The sequence below is a fragment of the Oncorhynchus gorbuscha genome, linkage group LG14 (genome assembly GCF_021184085.1).
Source record: "Oncorhynchus gorbuscha isolate QuinsamMale2020 ecotype Even-year linkage group LG14, OgorEven_v1.0, whole genome shotgun sequence".
NCBI lineage: Eukaryota > Metazoa > Chordata > Actinopteri > Salmoniformes > Salmonidae > Oncorhynchus > Oncorhynchus gorbuscha.
In genome coordinates this window covers 47,903,268-47,926,017 of record NC_060186.1, presented here as the reverse complement: position 1 = coordinate 47,926,017, position 22,750 = coordinate 47,903,268, and the positions used below count along the sequence as shown (strand labels likewise).

General features: G+C 42.2%; 1 protein-coding gene across 1 annotated transcript; it reads left to right on the top strand.

Annotated features, from left to right (window-relative positions):
• Window positions 1-3,403: 3,403 nt before the first annotated feature.
• On the top strand, window positions 3,404-18,171 carry LOC123995656 (probable G-protein coupled receptor 63). Its single transcript, XM_046299306.1, has 2 exons — window positions 3,404-3,898; window positions 16,437-18,171. The coding sequence occupies exon 2, from the start codon at window positions 16,566-16,568 to the stop codon at window positions 17,823-17,825; it is 1,260 nt and encodes a 419-aa protein (XP_046155262.1). The 5' UTR covers window positions 3,404-3,898; window positions 16,437-16,565; the 3' UTR covers window positions 17,826-18,171.
• The last annotated feature ends 4,579 nt before the right edge of the window (window positions 18,172-22,750 follow it).

Sequence of the window (22,750 nt, the reverse complement as noted above, 5' to 3'; positions counted from 1 at the left end):
CCTCCTCCACCAAACTTTACAGTTGGCACTATGCATTCGGGCCGGTAGCGTTCTCCTAGCATCCGCCAAAACCCTCATTTGTCTGTCAGACTGCCAGATGGTGAAGTGTAATTCATCACTCCAGAGTCCAATGGTGGCGAACTTTATAGCACTCCAGCTGAAGCTTGGCGTTGCGCATAGTAATCGTAGGCTTGTGTGCGGCTGCTTGGCCATGGAAACCAATTTCAAGAAGCTCCGGACTAAAAGTTATTGTGCTGACGTTGCTTCCAGAGGCAGTTTGGAAGTCGGTGGTGAGTGTTGCAACTCAGGACAGATGATTTTTACATGGTTAAGCACTCGCCGGTCCCGTTCTGTATGTGCATGTGACCTACCACTTCGCGGCTGAGCCGTTGTTGCTCCTAGACGTTTCCACTTCAAAATAACAGCACTTACAGTTGACCGTGGCAGCTCTAACAGGGTAGAAATTTTACGAACTGACTTGTTTGAAAGGTGGCATCTTATGACGGTGCCAACTTTGAAAGTCAATGAGCTCGTCAGTAAAGCCATTCTACTGCCAATGTTTGCCTATGGAGTTTGCATGACTGCAATATTTCTGCTGGGTTTTTCACACTCAACAGTTGCTTGTGTGTATCAAGAATGGTCCACCACCCAATGGACATCTAGCCAACTTGACACAACTGTGGGAAACATTGGAGTCCACATGGGCCAGCATCCCTGTGGAACGGTTTCGACACCTTGAAAAGTCCATTGAGGCATTTCTGAGGGCAAAAGGGGGTTCAACTCAATATTAGGAAGGTGTTCCTAATGTTTTGTACACTCTGTACTTTGCAGGGTCATTTATTTCATAAAAGAATCATGATGATGCTGTTTACTTTCCGTTGATGATGTGGATTGTTGTGATGTTTTATTTAATAAATCAAACACATTATTTTTGTTTTTAATTTTTACCCCTTTTTCTCCCCAATTTCGTGGTATCCAATTATTTTAGTAGCTACTGTCTTGTCTCAGAGACGAAGGTTGAAAGTCCTCCAATACACAACTCAACCAAGCCGCACTGCTTCTTAACACGCATCCAACCCGGAAGCCAGCCGCACCAATGTGTCGGAGGAAACACCGTGCAACCTTGGTTAGCGCGCATTGCGCCCGGCCCGCCACAGGAGTCGCTGGTGCGCGATGAGACAAGGATATCCCTACCGGCCAAACCCTCCCTAACCCAGACAACGCTGGGCCAATTGTGCGTCGCAGCCGGTTGCGACAGAGCCTGGGTCTCTGGTGGCACAGCTGGCGCTGCAGTACAGCGCCCTTAACCACTGCACCACCCGGGAGGCCCTCAAACACATTATTTGAGCAAAATAGTGGACATTGTTTAAAAAAGAACGACGAAGCAGACACTCCTGTGTTTTGGTAGGAAGCAGAGGGATGGCCTTGGAGAAATGTAACCACTCAAGTACATACATTTATATTTTAGCAGACGCTCTTTATCCAGAGTGACTTGCAAGCAATTAGGGTTAAGTGCCTTGCTCAAGAGCACATTTTTCACCTAGTTGGCTCGGGGATTCAAACCAGCAACCTTTCAGTTACTGGCCCAACGCTCTTAACCGCTAGGCTGCCTGCCGCCCATGAGCTATTGCTTGCTCTAGTGGTTACCCTCAACAGCGCAGGGCACCTGGAACAGACTGATACTAAAGTCAACACTTGCTACAGTGGTCCCTAACAGTACACAGAGCTATTAGTTATGGAGGGGGAAATCTATACAGTTACTTATCACAATGTTATTTTGGGAGGATATATCGATATTTGGCTCAATCTGTATACAGGTAGCATTAGCTAGTGCTTGTCGGCTGTACCGGCGCCAAAACTCAATTTCCCAGCCCAGAGATATGGATGCAAGGACTAACCATCCATGTTATTGAAATGTATAGTTTTAACAATGTCATACAGTGTTTACATGGAGATTGTTTACAAACATTGGAGTAAAACAAGCTTGTGCTTTTGGTTCTGATGGGGTATGACTGTTGAACCAAGCTCATTCCTAGCCACTGTGCTTCTACACCTGCATTGCTTGCTGTTTTGGGGTTTTAGACTGGGTTTCTGTACAGCACTTTGTGACATCAGCTGATGTAAGAAGGGCTTTATAAATATATTTGATTGATTGATTAGGCATTTGTAAGTTATATTCTTCAAGAATCAATGGGTATACAGTGGCAAGACAACGCATGTGAACCCTTTGGAATTACCTGGATTTCTGCATAAATTGGTCATAGAATTTGATCTGATCTTCATCTAACTCAGTCACAACAATAGACAAACACAGTGTGCTTAAACTAATAACCCCAATTATTGTACTTTTGTGTGGAGAAACAAATGCACAGCACACCAACATCAAAACCTCATCCCAACTATAAAGTATGGTGGAGGGAGCATCATGGTTTGGGGCTGCTTTGCTGCCTCAGGCAGGGCCTTGACAGCTTGCTATCATTGACGGAAAAATTCCCAAGTTTTATCAAGACATTTTGCTGGAGAATGTAAAGCTATCTATCCGCCAATTGAAGCTCGACAGAAGTTGGGTGATGCAAAAGGACAACGACCCAAAACACAGAACTAAATCAACAACAGAAAAAATAGGCCTTCTGGAGTGGCCCAGTCAGAGTCCTGACCTCAACCTAATTGAGATGCTGTGGCATGACCTCAAGAGTGCGGTTCACACCAGACATCCCAAGAATATTGCTGAACTGAAACAGTTTTGTAAAGTGGAATGGTCCAAAACTCCTCATGACTAATTGTGCAGGTCTGATCGGCAACTACGGAAAATGTTTGGTTGAGGATATTGCTGCCAAAGGAGGGTGAACAGGGGTTCACATACTTTTCCCACCATGCACTGTGAATGTTTACACTGTATATTCAACAAAGACATGAAAACCCATAACTGTTAGTGTGTTATTAGTTTAAGCAGACTGTGTTGCGACTTAGATGAAGATCAGATCAAGTTATGTGACCATTTTTTTTGCAGAAATCCAGGTAATTCCAAAGGGTTCACATACTTTTTCTTGCCACTGTATGTAATTAATTTATGTCCAAAAATGGAAAGAAGGGGATGCAGGCTATCTATTACATGCACAAAACGTATAATATTAATAATATCTAATGACCAAACCCTATACTTTATGGAACCTTGTAATATTGTATTTATCTCTGTGTTTGATTGTATACAACGTAACAATACAACGCTTATATGCACGTGCCCGGTAAAGCCTAGTTCTTGAACCACAACGTTACGCCTCTTTATGGCTATCTGTCATTTCAATTGGAGCTCTAGATAATGGGCGCGTCATAACAAAGGACCCTACCCGAGCTGTCCATACTATTGGATGATGAGACTGTCAGTTAACCAGTATACGGACAGTGATCGTAGTTCGTAACAGAGATGGAATATTATACCGTGAACCCCGAATAGTGGAAGACGAAATTATCATTATCAGGATAACAAAAAGATGAGGGTTGGAAAGAAAATGAAATGACTGACAATCAAATTGTTTAATGCCTCTTTGAGTCATGATTTTGTCTTGTAAACCAATCTAGCGGTGTTTTCTTTTGTCGGAGAACCCATTCCCTGCAAAACAAAGGCAGAATGATACGCGGAACTACATTTTACTTGCCGCTTTTGTTTAATTGTGTAGGTGGCATTGCCCGTGTTTCGCACTGTAAATAATCTTATTTGATTAGATTTATTAATTTGCGTGCAATGAGAGATTAATACAGTATATCTAGTTGTGACTTCGAGGAATTACAAAAAGCATCTGGACAGCGAATTGGATCAACTGAAAGACTGAAATGAGCCGCGAGCAATTGTCTGTCTACTGAAACCCAACGATGTCAACCTGACTTTGGAAGGAAAACGGTAATTTCACTTGGGGATTCTGCTTTAACAAACAATACTACTCCCTGAAAAGTGGTTTAATTGATACAATATAAACGTACTTTCAAACAATTCAGCTTGTTTGATTGAACTAATCTTAGGTTCTCATCAAACAAGCATTTGATCTTACATTTATTTCCACAGTATAATAATAATGTTATCAAAAATATCAAAATAAATAGGCCTACACTCAAAACAATGCTGGATAAAAAAACAACCCTATTTGGGTTAGTTGGTAACCCAGCGCTGGGTTATTTGGATCCCGCCTGTTGGGTTATATTGATCCAGCCTGTTGGGTTATATTGATCCAGCCTGTTGGGTTATATTGATCCAGCCAGTTGAGTTATATTGATCCAGCCTGTTGGGTTATATTGATCCAGTCAGTTGGGTTATATTGATCCAGCCTGTTGGGTTATATTGATCCAGTCAGTTGAGTTATATTGATCCAGCCTGTTGGGTTATATTGATCCAGCCTGTTGGGTTATATTGATCCAGCCAGTTGAGTTATTTGGATCCCGCCTGTTGGGTTATATTGATCCAGCCTGTTGGGTTATATTGATCCAGTCAGTTGGGTTTTTGGAATTACACAAACATGGGTTAATTTGTAAGTAAAGAGACTCGGGGCTTGTAGGGATAGCCCAAGGCTTAATTTAACCATCAGTTGGGTTTTTATTCACTTTCATCCTGGGTCTTTTTTAATGTAATCCAGATACTTATTTTTGGCCACATGTGCGAGTACATGTCATTCCTGTTGATCATGTTAAGTTTGTACACTGCACATTTAAACTTTCCCTGATTATTTTTGCACATTAGATATTCAAATATAAAATTAATAACATTCTTATATACATATTATAACAGTGGTAAGTATCCCAATGTTGGGATATAAACTCAGCGGCCAGATTATTAAGTACACTAACCCGTTCCAGAAAATGGTTTGCCCATTTTGAAGATGTTATTGAGTTGAGTCATGTGGTGATTGATGTATGCAACTTTGAGCGTGGTGTGATCGTCTGTGTTAAGTGCGCCGGTTACAGTATTTCAGAAACTGCTGGCCTCCTGGGATTTCCACGTACAATGGTGTCTAGGGTTTACCGAGAATGCTGCGACAAACATAAAACATCCAGTCAATGGCAGTCCCGTGGGTGAAAACAGCTCTTTGATGAGAGGTCAAAGGAGAATGGCAAGAATCGTGCAAGCTAACAGGCGGGCCACAAACTGGCAAATAACGGTCCTTGTCCCAGATGGGTTATTGCAGCAGACGACCACACCGGGTTCCAGTCCAGTCTGCTAAAAACAAGACGAATCGGTTCCAGTGGGCACGCCATCACAAACACTAGACAATTGTGGAATGGAAAAACAGATTCTGTAATAGAGATGGAACAAAAAATATATCCGAGCAATAAAGTAAGAAATAATGCATTGCTGGGTCAAAAATACATATAAAACAATAAGCCAGCAAAAGAGTAAAAAGCGACCCACTGCTGTGTCAAAATAACCACGTTTTTGGGGTAAATAAAACATCCCAACATGGGTTATTCACACAACCCAGCTGGCTGGGTCAAAGTATCCTAGTGTGTGTTTTGTCCAATATTTACCCAGGGCTGAGTTACCAAATACCCGAAATTGGGTTATTTTTAACCCATTTTTTTGTATGCAGTGCATTCGGAAAGTATTCAGACCACTTTACTTTCCCCACATTTTGTTACAATGCAGCCTCATTCTAAAATGTATTACATATTTATTTTCCTTATGAATTTACACACAATACCCCAAAATTAGAAATATTTTTATTGTAAAAGTATCAAAAATAAAAGCATGAATACCTTATTTACATAATTATTCAGACCATTTCCTGTAAGACTCAAAATTGAGCTCAGGTGCATCTTGTTTCCATTAATCATCCTTGAGATGTTTCTACAACTTGATTGGAGTCCACCTGTGGTAAATTAAATTGATTGGACATTATTTGGAAAGGCACACACCTGTCTATATAAGGCCCCACGGTTGACAGTGCATGTCAGAGCAAAAACCAAGCCATGAGTTCGAAGGAATTGTCTGTAGAGCTCAGAGACAGGAATTTGATCTAGGCACAGATCCGGGGAAGGGTACCAACAAATGTCTGCAGCATTGAAGGTCCCCCGAGAACACAATGGACTCCATCATTCTTAAAGGTAAGAAGTTTGGAACCACCAAGACTTTTCCCAGAGCTGGTCGCCCGGCTAAACTGAGAAATCGTGAGAGAAGAGCCTTGGTCAGGGAGGTGACCAAGAACACTATGGTCACTCTGACAGAGCTCCAGAGTTCTTCTGTGGAGATGGGATAACCTTCCAAAAGGACAACCATCTCTGCAGCACCCTACCAATCAGGTGGCCAGATGGAATCCACTCCTCAGTAAAAGGCACATGACAGCCCACTTGTAGTTTGCCAAAAGGAACTTAAAGGACTCTCAGACCATGAGAAACAAGATTCTCTGGTCTGATGAAACCAATATTGAACTCTTTGGCCTGAATGCCAAGCGTCACGTCAGGAGGAAACCACGCACCACTCATCACCTGGCCAATACCATCCCTATGGTGAAGCATGGGGGTGGCAGCAGCATGCTGTGGGTATGTTTTTCAGCGGCAGGGACTGGGAGACTAGTCAGGATCAAGGTAAATAAGGATCCTCAGGACCTCAGACTGAGGCGAAGGTTCACCTTCCAACAGGACAACAATCCTAAGCACATAGCCAAGACAACGCAGGAATTGCTTTGGGACAAGTCTCTGGATGTTCTTCAGTGGCCCAGCCAGAGCCCGGACTTGAACTCGATCAAACATCTCTGGAGAGACCTGAAAATAGCTGTGCAGCAACACTCCCCTCCCAACCTGACAGAGCTTGAGAGGATCTGCAGAGAAGAATGGGAGAAACTCCCCAAATACGGGTGTGCCAAGCTTGTAGCGTCATACCCAAGAAGACTCAAGGCTGTAATCACTGTCAAAGGTGCTTCAACAAAGTACTGAGTAAAGGGGATGAATGCTTATGTAAATGTGATATATAATTTTATATATATATGATGTTTATATATATTTTAATATTTTTAAACCTGATTTTGCTTTGTCATTATGGTGTATTGTGTATAGAATGATGAGGGGTGAATAAGGTTGTAACGTAACAAAATGTTGAAAAAATGAAGGAGTCTGAATACTTCCCGAATGCACTGTATACACACACACAAAAATAAGAAATCAACTAAACTCAGCAAAAAAGAAACGTCCCCTCACTATCAATTGCATTTATTTTCAGCAAACTTAACATGTGTAAATATTTGTATGAACATAACAAGAATCAACAACTGAGACATAAACTGAACAAGTTCCACAGACATGTGACTAACAGAAATTGAATAATGTGTCCCTGAACAAAAGGGGGAGGTCAAAATCAAAAGTAACAGTCAGAATCTGGTGTGGCCGCCAGCTGCATTAAGCAATGCAGTGCATCTCCTCCTCATGGACTGCACCAGATTTGCCAGTTCTTGCTGTGAGATGTTACCCCACTCTTCCAACAAAGGCACCTGCAAGTTCCCAGACATTTCTGGGGGGAATGGCCCTAGCCCTCACCGTCCGATTCAACAACAGGTCCCAGATGTGCTCAATGGGATTGAGATCTGGGCTCTTCGCTGGCCATGGCAGAACACTGGCATTCCTGTCTTGCAGGATATCATGCACAGAACAAGCAGTATGGCTGGTGGCATTGTCATGCTGGAAGGTCATGTCAGGATGAGCCTGCAGAAAGGGTACCACATGAGGGAGGAGGATTTCTTCCCTGTAACGCACAGTGTTGAGATTGCCTGCAATGACAACAAGCTCAGTCCGATGATCCTGTGCCACATCACCCCAGACCATGGCGGACCATCCACCTCCAAATCGATCCCGCTCCAGAGTACAGGCCTCGTTGTAACGCTCATTACTTTGGTGATGAATGCGAATCCGACCATCACCCGTTGTGAGACGAAACCGCGACTCGTCTGTGAAGAGCACATTTTGCCAGTCCTGTCTGGTCCAGCGACGGTGGGTTTGTGCCCATTGGCGACGTTGTTGCCGGTGATGTCTGGTGAGGACCTGCCTTACATCAGGCCTACAAGCCCTCAGTCCAGCCTCTCTCAGCCTATTGCGGACAGTCTGAGCACTGATGGAGGGATTGTGCCTTCCTGGTGTAACTTGGGCAGTTGTTGTTGCCATCCTGTACCGTAGGTGTGATGTTCGGATGTACCGATCCTGTGCAGGTGTTGTTACACGTGGTCTGCCACTACGGGGATAATCAGCTGTCCGTCCTGTCTCCCTATAGCGCTGTCTTAGGCGGTCTTCATGCCTCCTTGCAGCATGCCTAAGGCACATTCACGCAGATGAGCAGGGACCCTGGGCATCTTTCTTTTGCTGTTTTTCAGAGTCAGTAGATAGGCCTCTTTACTGTCCTAAGTTTTCATAACTGTGACCTTAACTGCCTACCACCTGTAAGCTGTTAGTGTCTTAACGACCGTTCCACAGGTGCTTGTTCATTAATTGTTTATGATTCATTGAACAAGCATGGGAAACTGTGTTTAAACCCTTTAAAATTAAGATATGTGGAGTTATTTTGATTTTTACGAATTATCTTTGAAAAACAGTGTCCTGTTGCTGAGGTAATACTCATTGAGCTTGTCTGATACTTTAAGTTTACGGTTTGATAAAATAAGACAAATGCCTCAAGAGGGCATCAGAGATCTAGATAAACAGAATTTAAAAAACTTAACCTGCCCCAATTATTCTCCTCTCGCTCCTGCTAGCTTTCATAGATTCTTCCATTACTCTCCTGAAGTTGCCGGTAATAGGCTACACGAGGAGTCGGCAACCTTTCTCATGTTGAATCGATCGTGTCTCATTGCTGCAGCTCCCCAACTGGCTCGAGAGGCGAAGGTTGAGTCATGCGTCTTCCGAAACATGACCCGCCTAACCACGCTTCTTAACACCCACCCGCTTAACCCGGAAGCCAGCTACACCGTTCAACTGATGACCGAGGTCAGCCGCCCGGCCTGCAACAAGGAGTTGCTATAATGTGATGAGCCAAGTATAGCACCCTCGGCCAAACCCTCCCCTAACCTGGATGACGGGTGGCCAATTGTGCGCCGCCCTGTGAGACTCCCGATCACAGCTGTTTGTGATACAGCCCGGGATCGAACCCGGGTCTGTAGTGACTCCTCTAGCACTGCATAAGGTGAATGCACCAATTTGTAAGTCGCTCTGGATAAGAGCGTCTGCTAAATGACTTAAATGTAAATGTAAATGAATCCCAATGTATCTTACCATTTCTACCAATCTGCGTGCCAGTTATGGTTTTCATATAAAACATGTGAAACAGTTTTGATTCACTTATAATAACATCTTCATATCTCAACATCATTGTCATGTGGTTAATCAATTCTGGGTTCAGGCCTGAAGCATGCGCTAGCGAACTTGCAACATTGTATAAAATATTCTGGGCCCTCAGAGTTTCCCTCACGAGTGAGCTCGGGACAGACACAGCTGTAGGATATTTGCGCAAGGGATAAGAAGCAGTGCTTAACTTGGGCAGGAGCTCAACGGAGCTGAGTATCAGCACCTCAAATGTTCTACTGCTTGAGCTTCTGTTCCTCTTATAGAGTATTAGCTCAAAAGTATTGTGTATCTCCTGCACCTAAATATTAACAGTAGCAGCACCCAAAATGGCTACCGGAACCTGTTTCAGTCCAAGTCAAGCACTGATAAGAAGTAATCAGGTAGGCCTATTTTATGATGTTTCCACTGGATCGGAGCATTACATTTTTCCCTTTAACGCTGAGTGGTTATCGAAAGGGAGAGATCTGGAAATATTTTCCAAATACATTGAGGAACTATCGTAATTCTCAATGGATGTAAAAACAGACTTTGTTTGCTTGTTGTTTGAGGTGAAGAAAACATTACTTTGAGAAGCTCCACAGGTCATTAGTGTTGGTGCGTTAAATCAATTAGAAATACTAATCAGATCCGCAAATGGGCACATTTATATATCTACATTTGTTCGAAGGTCAGGTAGCCTATAGGCCTACTTCTATCCATGCGTGTCCTTACTCAACATTGACAGGAGCGCTCCAAACAAAAGACAACGACTAAATTGACAAAACTCGTAAATGGAATGAAATATAGCAAAACGTGTTTCTCACAAGTGTAGCATAGGTTGAATGCATGAAAATAAATGACCATAATCAAAGTAACAAACATTGTAGATGAGAAATTATAGGAATGAATGGTAAATGTACTACTGGTGATATGTAATGGGGAATTGATATACACTAACAATCAAATGCAAACCATTCACAAAATGCAATTATGAAACAATGTATGTGCACAAATAGACGGGAGAGAGTCCATTCTGGAGAGTGCATTGTGCATCTGGGTGCATGGTCAAGCCGACTTATGCATTGGCCATGCAGGATTTATGGTGATATCGCCTCAACAGAGGTCAGGGAATTAATTATTTTTGCGCTTCGTGGATCAGTGCAGAACTGTTGTCAAGGAAGGGAGTTAAAAAATAAATAAAAAATGTTTACCTTTGTTTAATTAGGCAAGTCAGTATAGCTAGGTAATTTATTCCAGAATGAAAATTAGTAACGTTAGTTACGTAGCTAGCTTTTTACTCACTGTTTTTGGTCAAGTACAACACCTTTCCCATTTGTCCAGGGTTGCCAGGTCAAGCTAAAATTGTAGCCAATGACTACTCAAAACCTGCCCACAAGGACTGAAAACTAGCCCAAAATGTGTTTTTTAGCAGCAAGAGAGGAGTTACATTTACATTTAAGTCATTTAGCAGACGCTCTTATCCAGAGCGACTTAGTTGCCACATTTAGCCAATAAACCCTTTTTCCATTACATTATCGAGTGAATTAAGAAGGAATCTCAATTGAACTTCTAACGACTTCAAAAGCTACATTTGGTTTTCCATCTAAATAATCATTATTGCGAGCTAATGTGACTAATAAAGGAATTTGAATATGTTGATAGAGTAAATATAATTTCAAATATAAACTTTCAAAAACAAATGTTAGGCAATTCTCTGACAATTATGCCGTTATTATGTGCCAGATGTTAAGACTATAAACCGTTATAAATTTGTAAGATTGACTTGTAATTTCAATAGGCATTGGCTGGGCCTACTGACTAAAATATGGTTTTATGATTGTAATTCAACTTTGCCATGGTTTGGTTAACTAGATGCAGGTAACCTATAGGCTAGCCCCTGATAGGTCTACATCTAATTTCAGATAGCGTACAGTAGCCTAGGCAAGATGTAAAATGAACGATTTAGCAGCTTGCATAGTTCAAATACACAGACTAATTTATTCAACATGAACAGAGGCAATTTCTAGGTAGGAAGTGCTTGAGTTGCCCAATAGCCTGCTGGAATAGGCTACTGGCAATGGGGCCATAATTTCAATCACTGAATCACATTTAAAAATATGGATATGAACTGAATAGGCCAATGCTTGTCAACAACAGCAAGTGATTTCATTTTTTTAAAAACCTGCAGCCTAATCTGACCATCTGACCATCTGTTACCATCAATCTAATGCACTCTAACAACAGCTGATCGGCAATTGCGATAGGATTTTGACCATGATCACAATTGATAACTTCCAACTTGATTAACTAAATAAGGCCATTAATAATTGCTTAATAACACAAGGCTACAACAACAATAAACTGAAATGATAGGCATTTTATTAAATATTTTTGCCAGGTACAGGTATGCTACACAAGCGGCAGGAATTGATTTGCAATTACTCCTGTGATATCGTTTCAACATATTTTTTTGTATAAAAGTGTGCAAAGCTGTCATCAAGGCAAAGGGTTTTAATATTTTTTGGGTTCCTAACATGATTCCATATGTGTTATTTCATCATTTTGATGTCTTCACTATTATTGTACTATGTAGAAAATAGTTTTTTAAAATAAAGAAAACCCCTGGAATGAGTAGGTGTGTTTGAACTATTAACTGGTACTGTATATTTTAAGAAATTGCCATGGCGGCTGCGGTGCAATTTAGAAGTAGCCCAAAAACCCGCAACCCACGACCAATACATTTTCACCGCGACATTGTATTCAAAGTAGCCCAATTTATCATGAAAATTGCAGATATGGCAACCTTGACTGCCTGTTAGACTTGCTAAACAGCTGCGACAATTTTCATTCACAAGCTTGCCAGATCACTTTGATCATTTGGATTTGGTGGGAGAATTAACCAACCCACTGGGTCATATCTCAATAACCCAACATCAATAACCCAGTATTAACAACCCAAGCGTGCTATTTTTAAAGAAAACAACCCAACTAAGTGACCCAATGCCTGCAACCCAGTAGTGTGGAGGCTTTGAAATGATATACCCTCACAATCAATCATTTCCAGTGATGAGATATTCTTTAAATAGGCCGGCACATAATATTTGAAATTGACAGCTGTAATGGCTGACTGTAGGCTATAGTTTTAGTTTAATCACTAGTAACTCATTTCTACTCCTCTTACCATGTTAAACTGGACTACTGCAGAGCTGCCAACACTCATGCATTTGGGATTTTTCTTGAAGGTTGGGTGATTTTGAGAAATGAATTGTTATAAAAATAATATTTTCAAACCCCCAGCACATGGGAAACATAGATCAGGGGTGGTCAACCCTCCTAGAGAGCAATCAAGATTTTCTTCCGGACCTATTTTAAAGAGATGGTTCACCCAAATGACAAAATACTATGTGTTCTTGTCCTTACCTTGAAAGCAATCTATGGACAAGGAGACTGCAGTCTATGATTTTGTTACCCACTGACATCAACCATTAAAATGAGTATTTCCTGTGCAGAGCATTGATGTAGCGGTAACACCCCCCAACACTTTCTACCTGACAACAGGGATCCCTGCTTCCAACCTCCACACTGCTTCTCCCATTTGCCTATCTCCCCATCTAATTTCATTAGTGTCTGAATAAAGTTTCAAACCACCTAAGATTTCACCCCTACCAAAAAAACTCATCTCAATTTCCAGGGTTACATTAACGTTCAAAGCATTCTGAATACACCTGACCTGTGTCTTTTTCACCCTGGTCATAGTCTTAAGCCATGTCGAATAGGTAAAATTGCAGGAAATTAGCTTTCAAAACAGTACAATTTTCCTAGGGGAGGACCCCCAGACCCCATCTAGGCAAAAATGTTACTCCAAGCTTTCTTCAAAGGTCAGCAGCCCTGCTACTATTATTTGTAACTTTGCTACTCTAAGAATTACTCAGCTTTATTATGTTTTATTTCACCTTTTGATAACTGAACAATATTATCCAGCTCAGTAACAAATGTGTAATTACAATTCCTACACTCAAAAATAAGAAAGACCATTTCCATTGTTGACTGCTTTTTCAACTTTCTCCCATAGTCTCAGGCTAGTTACCGGGGCAAATAATCATCTAAGGCTAAACGGACTATATGATACATCAACTAAATCATTCAAAATAGTATGACACATATCTAGTTTATTTTTTAGTGGTTATTAAAATTCTCAAAAGCTTTTTGAAAGAGATACAAAGCCACCCGATAGAAATACTAGCTGGATGCAGGTCCCTGTTGCTAGGTTCCACAACTACTCAACATGCAGTGTTATCATTGACTTGCAAGGTACCAGGCAGATCCTTTTTAGCAGTTACTATGGTTTCTGTGGATATATGTACTTGAAATAGCAAACATGTTCCTCTAATATTTTTCATTCTCTTCCATCACATTTTTTAAATGACTGTATTATGCTGAATATCTGAATAGGGACTACTGTTCTAACCACCCCAATTCATGTTTATAAGTGATAGGTTAAAAGGGTGCTTTTATGGGTCATCTTTGTTTTATAGCCTCCAAATCACTTCTGAGTCATTCTGTATGAAAAGGGAACAGATACTCTAGGGCCATGATGCACCCTTTCATTTAGCACAAAGGATTGTCTTTTGGGTAACTGAAAACACTGTAATGAGGACATTGACCATATACTTAATTTCAGGAATGATGTGTAAATTAGAACACAAAGACTGCTACACAGTGCAGAATTGGTGCAGCTTTATCTATCAGCAGTGTCTGTCATAGCATCATAATGAGAGTAAAGGGCAGAGCGTTAAGATCAGTCCGTGTCAGTGAGAAGTCGGGAGGCAGACATATATTTCAGTCTGAGGCTTGTTTGCACACATCCCCACGTATCCTTTTGGTTTTAATCATAATCTAGCCGTGCGTATTCTATCCCTGTTGTCAAGGTAAGAGGAAGAACACACAATGCCTCAGTCAGTCTATTATTGCCTAATAATACACTTGTTCCTGTTCTATTATGGTAGCCTGTTTATCTAATGAGTACAACATTTTACCCTCTCCTTTACTCTGGTGGGGTAACTTTGACATAATTATAGTTCTGCAGCATGGTAAATGGATAGAATTTGCCTCAAGGCTTCGGACTAGCGACAGCCGTCACACAATCATATCCGGCAGTGTACGGAAAAATTAGAACAAATTTACATTTTCACTGACAGTTATTTAATAAGCTTTGAATCCCCTGTATCGCTTTGTCTGTTCAACCCACATGGAATGACTAAACCTAGAAATGAGAGAAGAGAGCATATTTGAAAGTGCTGCGGAAATCTAAGACAAAATCGCTTTCATGGATAAGACTGCTTATAGTCCGCCGCTTTTAACACCGCCAGTCCTAATCTTCCATAGGAAAAGCGGGTCCAACATTTTCTGTTTGACGTTTGCCAATGAGCCATTGTAAATGATACCAGCCGGTCTAAAATAACAGTATCCAATGTTTATGTTAGTGATAAGCCTTTTTTATTGAAGTCTTGAGTTGTCCCCAGAAAAACATTGACTTGGAATAAAAATCTCTCCCTGGCACGGATCAAATAATTCATGGAATTGCTAGGACATTTTGGCGATAGAGAGCATTGGTAAGCCGGTTTTTAAAATTTGATTTAACCTTTATTTAACTAGGCAAGTCAGTTAAGAACAAATTCTTATTTGCAATGATGGCCTACCCCGGAAAAACCCGGACGATGCTGGGCCAATTTTGCACCGCCCTATGGGACTCCCAATCACGGCCGGATGTGATACACTGGTTGTGTTGGCATTCTTATAATAGTGTAGTAACCAGGCTTACATGTAAATAGCCAGACTGCAACTGCATACTGCCTTAAGTCTTCTTGTGTGTGATGACATTCAGAATCTTGCCCCAAAGCCACTCCTGCGTTGGCTTGGCTGTATGCTTAGGGTCATTATCCAGTTGGAAGGTGAACCTTTGCCCCAGTCTGAGGTCCTGAGTGCTCTGGAGCAGGTTTTCATCAAAGATCTCTCTGTACTTTGCTCTGTTCATCTTTGCCTCGATCCTGACTCGTCTCCCAGTCCCTGCTGCTGAAAAACATTCCCACAGCATGACGCTGCCCCCCTATGCTTCACCGTAGGGATGGTGCCAGGTTTCCTCCAGACGTGACGCATGGCATTCAGGCCAAAGAGTTCAATCTTGGTTTCATCAGACCAGAGAATCTTGTTTCTCATGATCTGAGAGTCTTAGGTGCCTTTTGGCAAACTCAAAGCGTTCTGTCACGTGCCTTTTACTGGCTTCTGAGCGATAGTAGTCCTTCTGGAAAGTTCTCCATCTCCACAGAGGGACTCTAGAGCTCTGTCAGAGTGGCCATTGGGTTCTTGGTCACCTCCCTGACCCAGGCCCTTCTCTCCCGATTGCTCTGTTTGGGCGGGCAGCCAGATCTAGGAAGAGTCTTGGTGGTTCCAAACTTCTTCCATTTAAGAATGGTGGTGGCCATTGTGTTTCTGGTGACCTTCAATGCTGCAGAATTGTTTTACCCTTGCCTAGATCTATGCCTCGACACAATCCTGTCTCGCAGCTCTACAGACAATTCCTTCGACCTCGTGGCTTGGTTTTTGCTCTGATGTGCACCATCAACTGTGGGACCTTATATAGACAGGTGTTTGCCTTTCCAAATCATGTCCAATCAATTGAATTTACCACAGGTGGACTCCGATGAAGTTATAGAAACATCTCAAGGATGATCAATGGAAACAGGATGCACCTGGGCTCAATTTTGAGTCTCATAGCAAAGGGTCTGAATACTTATGCAAAAAACTGTTTTCGCTTGGTCATTATGGAGTACTGTGTGTAGATTGCTGAGATTGTTTTTATATTTCATCCATTTTAGAACAGGGCTAACGTAACAAAATCTGGAAAAAGTCAAGGGGTCTGAATACTTTCCGAAGGCATTGTACATATATAAACGTTTCAGTTTGACAAAATTTCAAAATTTATCTTTTGAGAAAGGCAACATTTTAAAACAAAGAATAATCATTTTAAGGTATTATCATCAGACAAAGCAAGGAAAAACAGACAAAGCATTTGATGTTTATGTTCTCTTGCTAATGTCCCCGCTTTCTGTTTTGCCTCCCTGTTTTTGCTTCCCTTTCTGTCTCCCCAGGATCTCTCCTCCATGCTAAGATGCTGGGTTCTTCAGTTGGACTAAGAACAGCATCTGAGGCATCATGTTTGGCAAGAGAAGAGCTCCAGTAACGATGCCTAAACCCGAGCCTGCACCCCCCGTGGAAGAATGGTTTACTCCACTGTCGTTACCCCTGTGGAGGCAGGGGAGACCAATAAAGCCAGCCTCTGCTGCCTCGTCACGACAGGGCTGCTGAACCTCTCTGACCACCTCCTCCACGGCCAGCCTGACACGGAAGACATGTCCATGGAAAACAGCTCATATGGCTCCTTTTCATCTCTGGACCTGGACACAGTCATGCAAACAGCCGAGGCCCAGGGGAGTGTTCAGGGCGTCAGCCTGCCCCTCCAGGTGTTCTTCTGCATGGCCATGGTCTCCATCCTGTTGGTGGCCTTCCTAGGGAACGTGGTGGTGGTCCTGATGGTCTACCAGCGCGCCGCCATGCGATCCGCCATCAACATCCTGTTGGCCAGCTTGGCCTTCGCAGACATGATGCTGGCCGTCCTGAACATGCCCTTTGCCCTGGTTACTGTGGTGACCACACGCTGGATCTTCGGGGATGTCTTCTGCCGAGTGTCGGCCATGTTCTTCTGGCTCTTTGTCATAGAGGGCATGGTCATCCTGCTTATAATAAGCATAGATCGGTTCCTGATCATAGTCCAGAAACAGGACAAATTGAGTCCCCACAGAGCCAAAGTGCTCATAGTCATCGCTTGGACTGTCTCCTTATGTTTCTCTTTCCCACTAGCCATAGGCCACCCATCACTCCAGATCCCCTCTAGAGCTCCACAGTGTGTGTTCGGCTACACCAGCGAGCCGGGTTACCACGCCTACGCGTTGCTCCTCATGCTGGCCTTCTTTTTCATCCCCTTCATGGTCATGCTGTACACCTTCATGGGGATCCTGAACACCATACGGCACAACGCCGTGCGCATCCACAGCCACCCGGACAGCATCTGTCTGAGTCAGGCCAGCAAGCTGGGCCTCATGAGCCTGCAGAGGCCCTTTGAGATGAACATAGACATGAGCTTCAAGACGCGTGCCTTCACTACCATCCTCATTCTCTTCTCGGTGTTCACCGTGTGCTGGGCGCCCTTCACCGCCTACAGCCTGGTTTCCACCTTCAGCAGCCCCTTCTACCACAAGGCCAATTTCTTTGAAGTCAGCACCTGGTTCCTTTTGTTGTGCTATCTCAAGTCGGCCCTCAACCCTCTCATTTACTACTGGCGGATCAAGAAGTTCCGCGACGCCTGCCTTGATCTGATGCCCAAGTATTTCAAGTTTCTTCCTCAGCTGCCCGGCCATACAAAGCGACGTATCCGACCCAGCGCTGTGTATGTGTGTGGGGAGCATCGCTCTGTGGTCTAATAACACTGGACTGACTTGGAGGACACTGACTTCACTGCCATGTAGGTTTTGTTTGACCACTTATCCAATTTGTTCTCGCCAGTCAAATGAATGAGTTGAGACTGCGGTTTCGCCAGTATATTTTAGCTGAGTAGAATCTGTTTACAAAGCATGTCAATTAACTGCTTCAGTGGTTTTGAATATGGTCATAAGGCCACCAAGATTACATTTTGTCATTGATATTTCTATGTAATTGTTTTGTGCCTATTAGTTAGTCTATACCAGTCATAATGCTGCTACATCTGGTGAAAATTTGCAATTTCAGTGTACTGTACTTGAATCTAATAAACATTTTTGACATTTCTTACCTTGTTAATACAGTCTTTGTTTTTTACTTCTGGTTTACTTCTTTATGTCTCATGTTAGATTTCATGGAAGTTTTCTGCAATTGTACAAATGTCATAAAGGCAGAGAAATGTCTCAAATGTTTGACTCGGAAACACACTCAGAGCTTTATAGAAAAATGGTTAAACAAATGTAAATTGCTGCAATCTATTTGTTTAGATGTTTTTCTCAACCTTGTCTTGAATCTTATTTGTGTACCATACAATTTAGAGACGTACGACACTGTGGATGAGTGACGATACACTCAGTATACCAAACATTGAGTTGCACCCCCATCTGTCCTCAGAACAGCTTCATTTCGTTGGGGCATTGACTCTACAAGGTGCCGAAAGCGTTCAACGGGGATGCTGGCCCATATTGACTCCAATGCTTCCCACGGTTGAGTCAAGTTGGCAGGATGTCCTTGGATGGTGGACCATTCTTGATACAGACAGGAAACTGTTGAGCGTGAAAAACCCAGCAGTGTTGCAATTCTTGACACAAACCGGTGCGCCTGACACCTACTACCATATAAGGCACTGCATCTCAGTGCTAGAGGCGTCACTACAGACCCAGGTTCGATTCCAGGCTGTATTACAACCGGACGTGATTGGGAGTTCCACGGCTAACGTCGTTGAGGGTTTGGCCAGGGTAGGCCGTCATTGTAAATAAGAATTTGTTCTTAACGGACTTGACTAGTTAAAAAAAGGTTAAATAAAAAATCAAATAAAACTACAATACTCTGTTCAAAGCAGTGGAGGGTGCTGAGGGGAGGACGGCTCATCCATTACCAGTGCCTTGGTTCAAAAGCACTTACATCTTTTGTCTTCCCCATTCACCCTCTCAATGGCCCACCATACACAATGTCTCAATTGTCTCAAGGCTTAAATATCCTTCTTTAACCCGTCTCCTCCCCTTCGCCTACACTGATTGAAGTGGATTTAACAAGTGACATCAATAAGGGTTCATAGCTTTCACCTGGTCCGTTTGTCATGGAAATAGCAGGTGTTCTTAATGTTTTGTACACTCGGTGTGTTTCACATGCAGCAAGACTATTTTCTGTGTTTACCAGTTAAGGTTTTTCTAAAGGTTCGGGTTAATGAAGCACATCTCTGCATCACCCAGTGGTGTCCTTCATCAGGGACCGGACTTCCTGTCAGCCCCTCCACTGAGCGGCTACACACGTGTGAAACATTTCCACTGTGCATTAATTAACATATGATCTCACCATACGCTTATTTCCATAAGTCTGCCTCCATCTTGGCTGTTGATATTAGCTACACACACTTCAATGTTGCATTTGTCACACCACTTATAAAACAGTGTTGAATATGGAAATGGTCATGGCCTATTACCAGTCATGTCTGATGCCTGGACTGTTTGAAAGTGTTTATGCATATGGTTCTGTTTGATATGCTTAAGAGGTTTTAGTGGAATTCTCCGGATGTATTTATCTGGAATGGATAGTAATAGCTAAACAGCTAACTTGGTAAAATTAATTTCAAAGCCATTTATTTGAATGTGAATTTAAAAGACACATACAATCAAAGGTAATCTCTAAAGATTTTTTTTTTAACAATTAACAGAGAGAGAGAGAACGAGGTGACAGAGTGAGCAGACAGGTCCCAGGTTGATTTCCAATGTGGACATTTATCCTCAAAGAGACTTCTGCCTCTGTGGCCCTTTGCAGCCGGGCCAGGTCCATTTAGATAAAGATACATTCAAAAGGACACAGTTGGACCAAGGCGATTCTTCTCTGCTTGAAGAATATAAAGGATGGTTTTCTTAATCGGCTTCCTCCTTGGAATTCATTATTCTGCCAGCAGTGACTAATGAGTGTGCTTGGGGCTTTGAAGCTCACTTTAATCATAGCTCTGAGCACTATTACTAAGCAACAGCAACTTGGGGGTGTCTCAAGAGAAGGTGGATCTGGTATTGTTCAGGAAAAGGTGTCTTCTTCCTCTTGAGGAGCCTTGTGTTTATATAACATGCATTATATACTGAACAAAAATATAAACGCATGTAAAGTGTTGGTCCCATGTTTCATAAGCTGATATAAATGATCCCAAAGAATGTTTAATGTGCACAAAAAGCTTATTTCTCTCAAATTGTGTGCAGAAATGTGTATACATCCCTGTTAGTGAGCATTTCTTCTTTGCCAAGATAATCCATCCATCTGACAGGTGTGGCATATCAAGAAGCTGATTAAACAGCATGATCATTACACAGGTGCACCGGGTGCTGGGAACAATAAAAGGCCACTCTAAAATGTGCAGTTTTGTCACACATCACAATGGCAAAGACGTCTCAAGTTTTGAGGGAGTGTGCAATTGGCATGCTGACTGCGGGATTGTCCACCAGAGCTGATGCCAGAGAATTAAATTTATCATAAGCCACCTCCAACGTCGTTTTAGAGAATTTGTCAGTACATCCAACGAGCCTCACAACCGGAGACCAAATGTAACTATGCCAACCAAGGACCTCCACATCTGGCTTCTTCACTTGCGGGATTGTCTGAAACCAGCCACCCGGACAACTGATGAAACTGTGGGTTTGCACAACCAAAGAATTTCTGCACAAACTGTCAGAAACCGTCTCAGGGAAGCTCATCTGTGTGCTCGTCGTCCTCACCAGGGTCTTGACCTGACTGCACTTCAGCATCGTAATCGACTTCAGTGGGCAAATGCTCACCATTGATGGCCACTGGCATGCTGGAGAAGTGCACTCTTCACAGATGGATCCCAGTTTCAACTGTACCGGGCAGATGGCAGACAGCATGTATGGCATAGTGTGGGCGAACGGTTTGCTGATCTCAATGTTGTGAACAGAGTGCCCCATGATGGCAGTGGGGTTATGGTATGGGCAGTTATAAGCTATGGACAATGAACACAATTGCATTTTATCAATGGCTATTTGAATGCACAGAAATACGGTGACAAGATCCTGAGGCCCATTGTCGTACCATTCATCCGCCACCATCGCCTCATGTTTCAGCAGGATAATGCACGGCCCCATGACGCAAGGATCTGTACACAATTCTTGGAAGCTGAAAATATCCCAATATCCAGAAACTTTGCACAGCCTCTGGCGAGGAGTGGGACAACATTCCACAGGCCACAATCAACAGCCTGATCAATTCTATGCGAAGGAGATGTGTCACGCTGCATGAGGCAAATGATGGTCACTAGATACTGACTGGTTTTCTGATCCACCCCCTACCTTTCTTACACAAATATGAAAATATAGATGGCATCATCATAAAACAATATCAATTTAGGTCATACCTTAAACTGAGATCTTAAAAATGTTCAGTGGGGCAAAAAATATATTTAGTCAGCCACCAATTGTGCAAGTTCTCCCACTTAAAAAGATGAGAGGCCTGTAATTTTCGTCATAGGTACACTTCAACTATGACAGACAAAATGAGGAAATATAATTCAGAAAATCACGTTGTAGGATTTTTTATGAATTGATTTGCAAATTATGGTGGAAAATAAGTATTTGGTCAATAACAAAAGTTTATTTCAATACTTTGTTATATACCCTTTGGAGAACTTGCACAATTGGTGGCTGACTAAATAAGTTTTTGCCCCACTGTAAGTGCCTACATCTGCTGTTTTCTCAAATTCAAATCCAAATGTTTCAGTTGGGCAGTTAGTTCTTGCAAGAACTCCCCACGAACTAAGGAGGTTCCTTGATGAACCTCCTCGATGTTTAAAAAAAAGTTATCTTTGACCAACAGGTGCATATCTGTATTCCCAGTTGTGAAATCAATAGTTTAGGGCCTAATGAATTTACTTCAATTGACTGATTTCCTTATATAAACTGTAACTAAGTAAAATCATTTAAATTGTTGTATTTATATATATATTCTTTATGTATCGCATTTGTTGTACACAGCACTCATGATATTACATTAAAATGTCCAATAAATGGTATATGACCTGTGCCATGACCTGATTATTCTATGATGTTGCAGTTGCTGGCGTAGACTTTCTACGAGCCAAATACATCAAAAATATTTCCCGGAAATGGGTTTTGCTTGAAAAGTGCATCAGTGTTATCAGGTCAGCAGCAACAGCAGACAACCCATTGCCCATGTACCCCTTGAGTCATCCTGTCAGCTCTTGAGGTAATAAGTATTTTTATTATTTCAATTCATAGGATTCATATAATAAATCCCCACCGGCAATCTGATAGCATGTAAAAAATAAATCATGAGATAAAAACAAATCAATTAATATCACATAGTAAATCTGTTGAACAATTCATCATATAGCCTCAGAAATAGTGACAAATGATTGATACACATTCATGGATGTAAGGTTAAGAGTTGGCTAAGAGTTCAGAAATGTCCAGAGTGGACACCTTGGCCCTGTGGATTCTGGCTGTGGAGAGCTCCATAAATACAATTTCCTTAAATGTAAGCAGTCATTGTTGAAATGGTAACTGATGAGGTGGAATCCACTTTTGTACAAGTATTTTCTTAGCAGCTGTGGTTCCTGCCAACCACACTCTCCTTTGGCTTTCTGACAAGTGCAAATCAGTCATATCACAAAGCA

Excerpts from the sequence above, each read along its gene's own strand:
- LOC123995656 (XM_046299306.1), top strand. The coding sequence starts at position 16,566 with ATGGTTTACTCCACTGTCGTTACCCCTGTGGAGGCAGGGGAGACCAAT.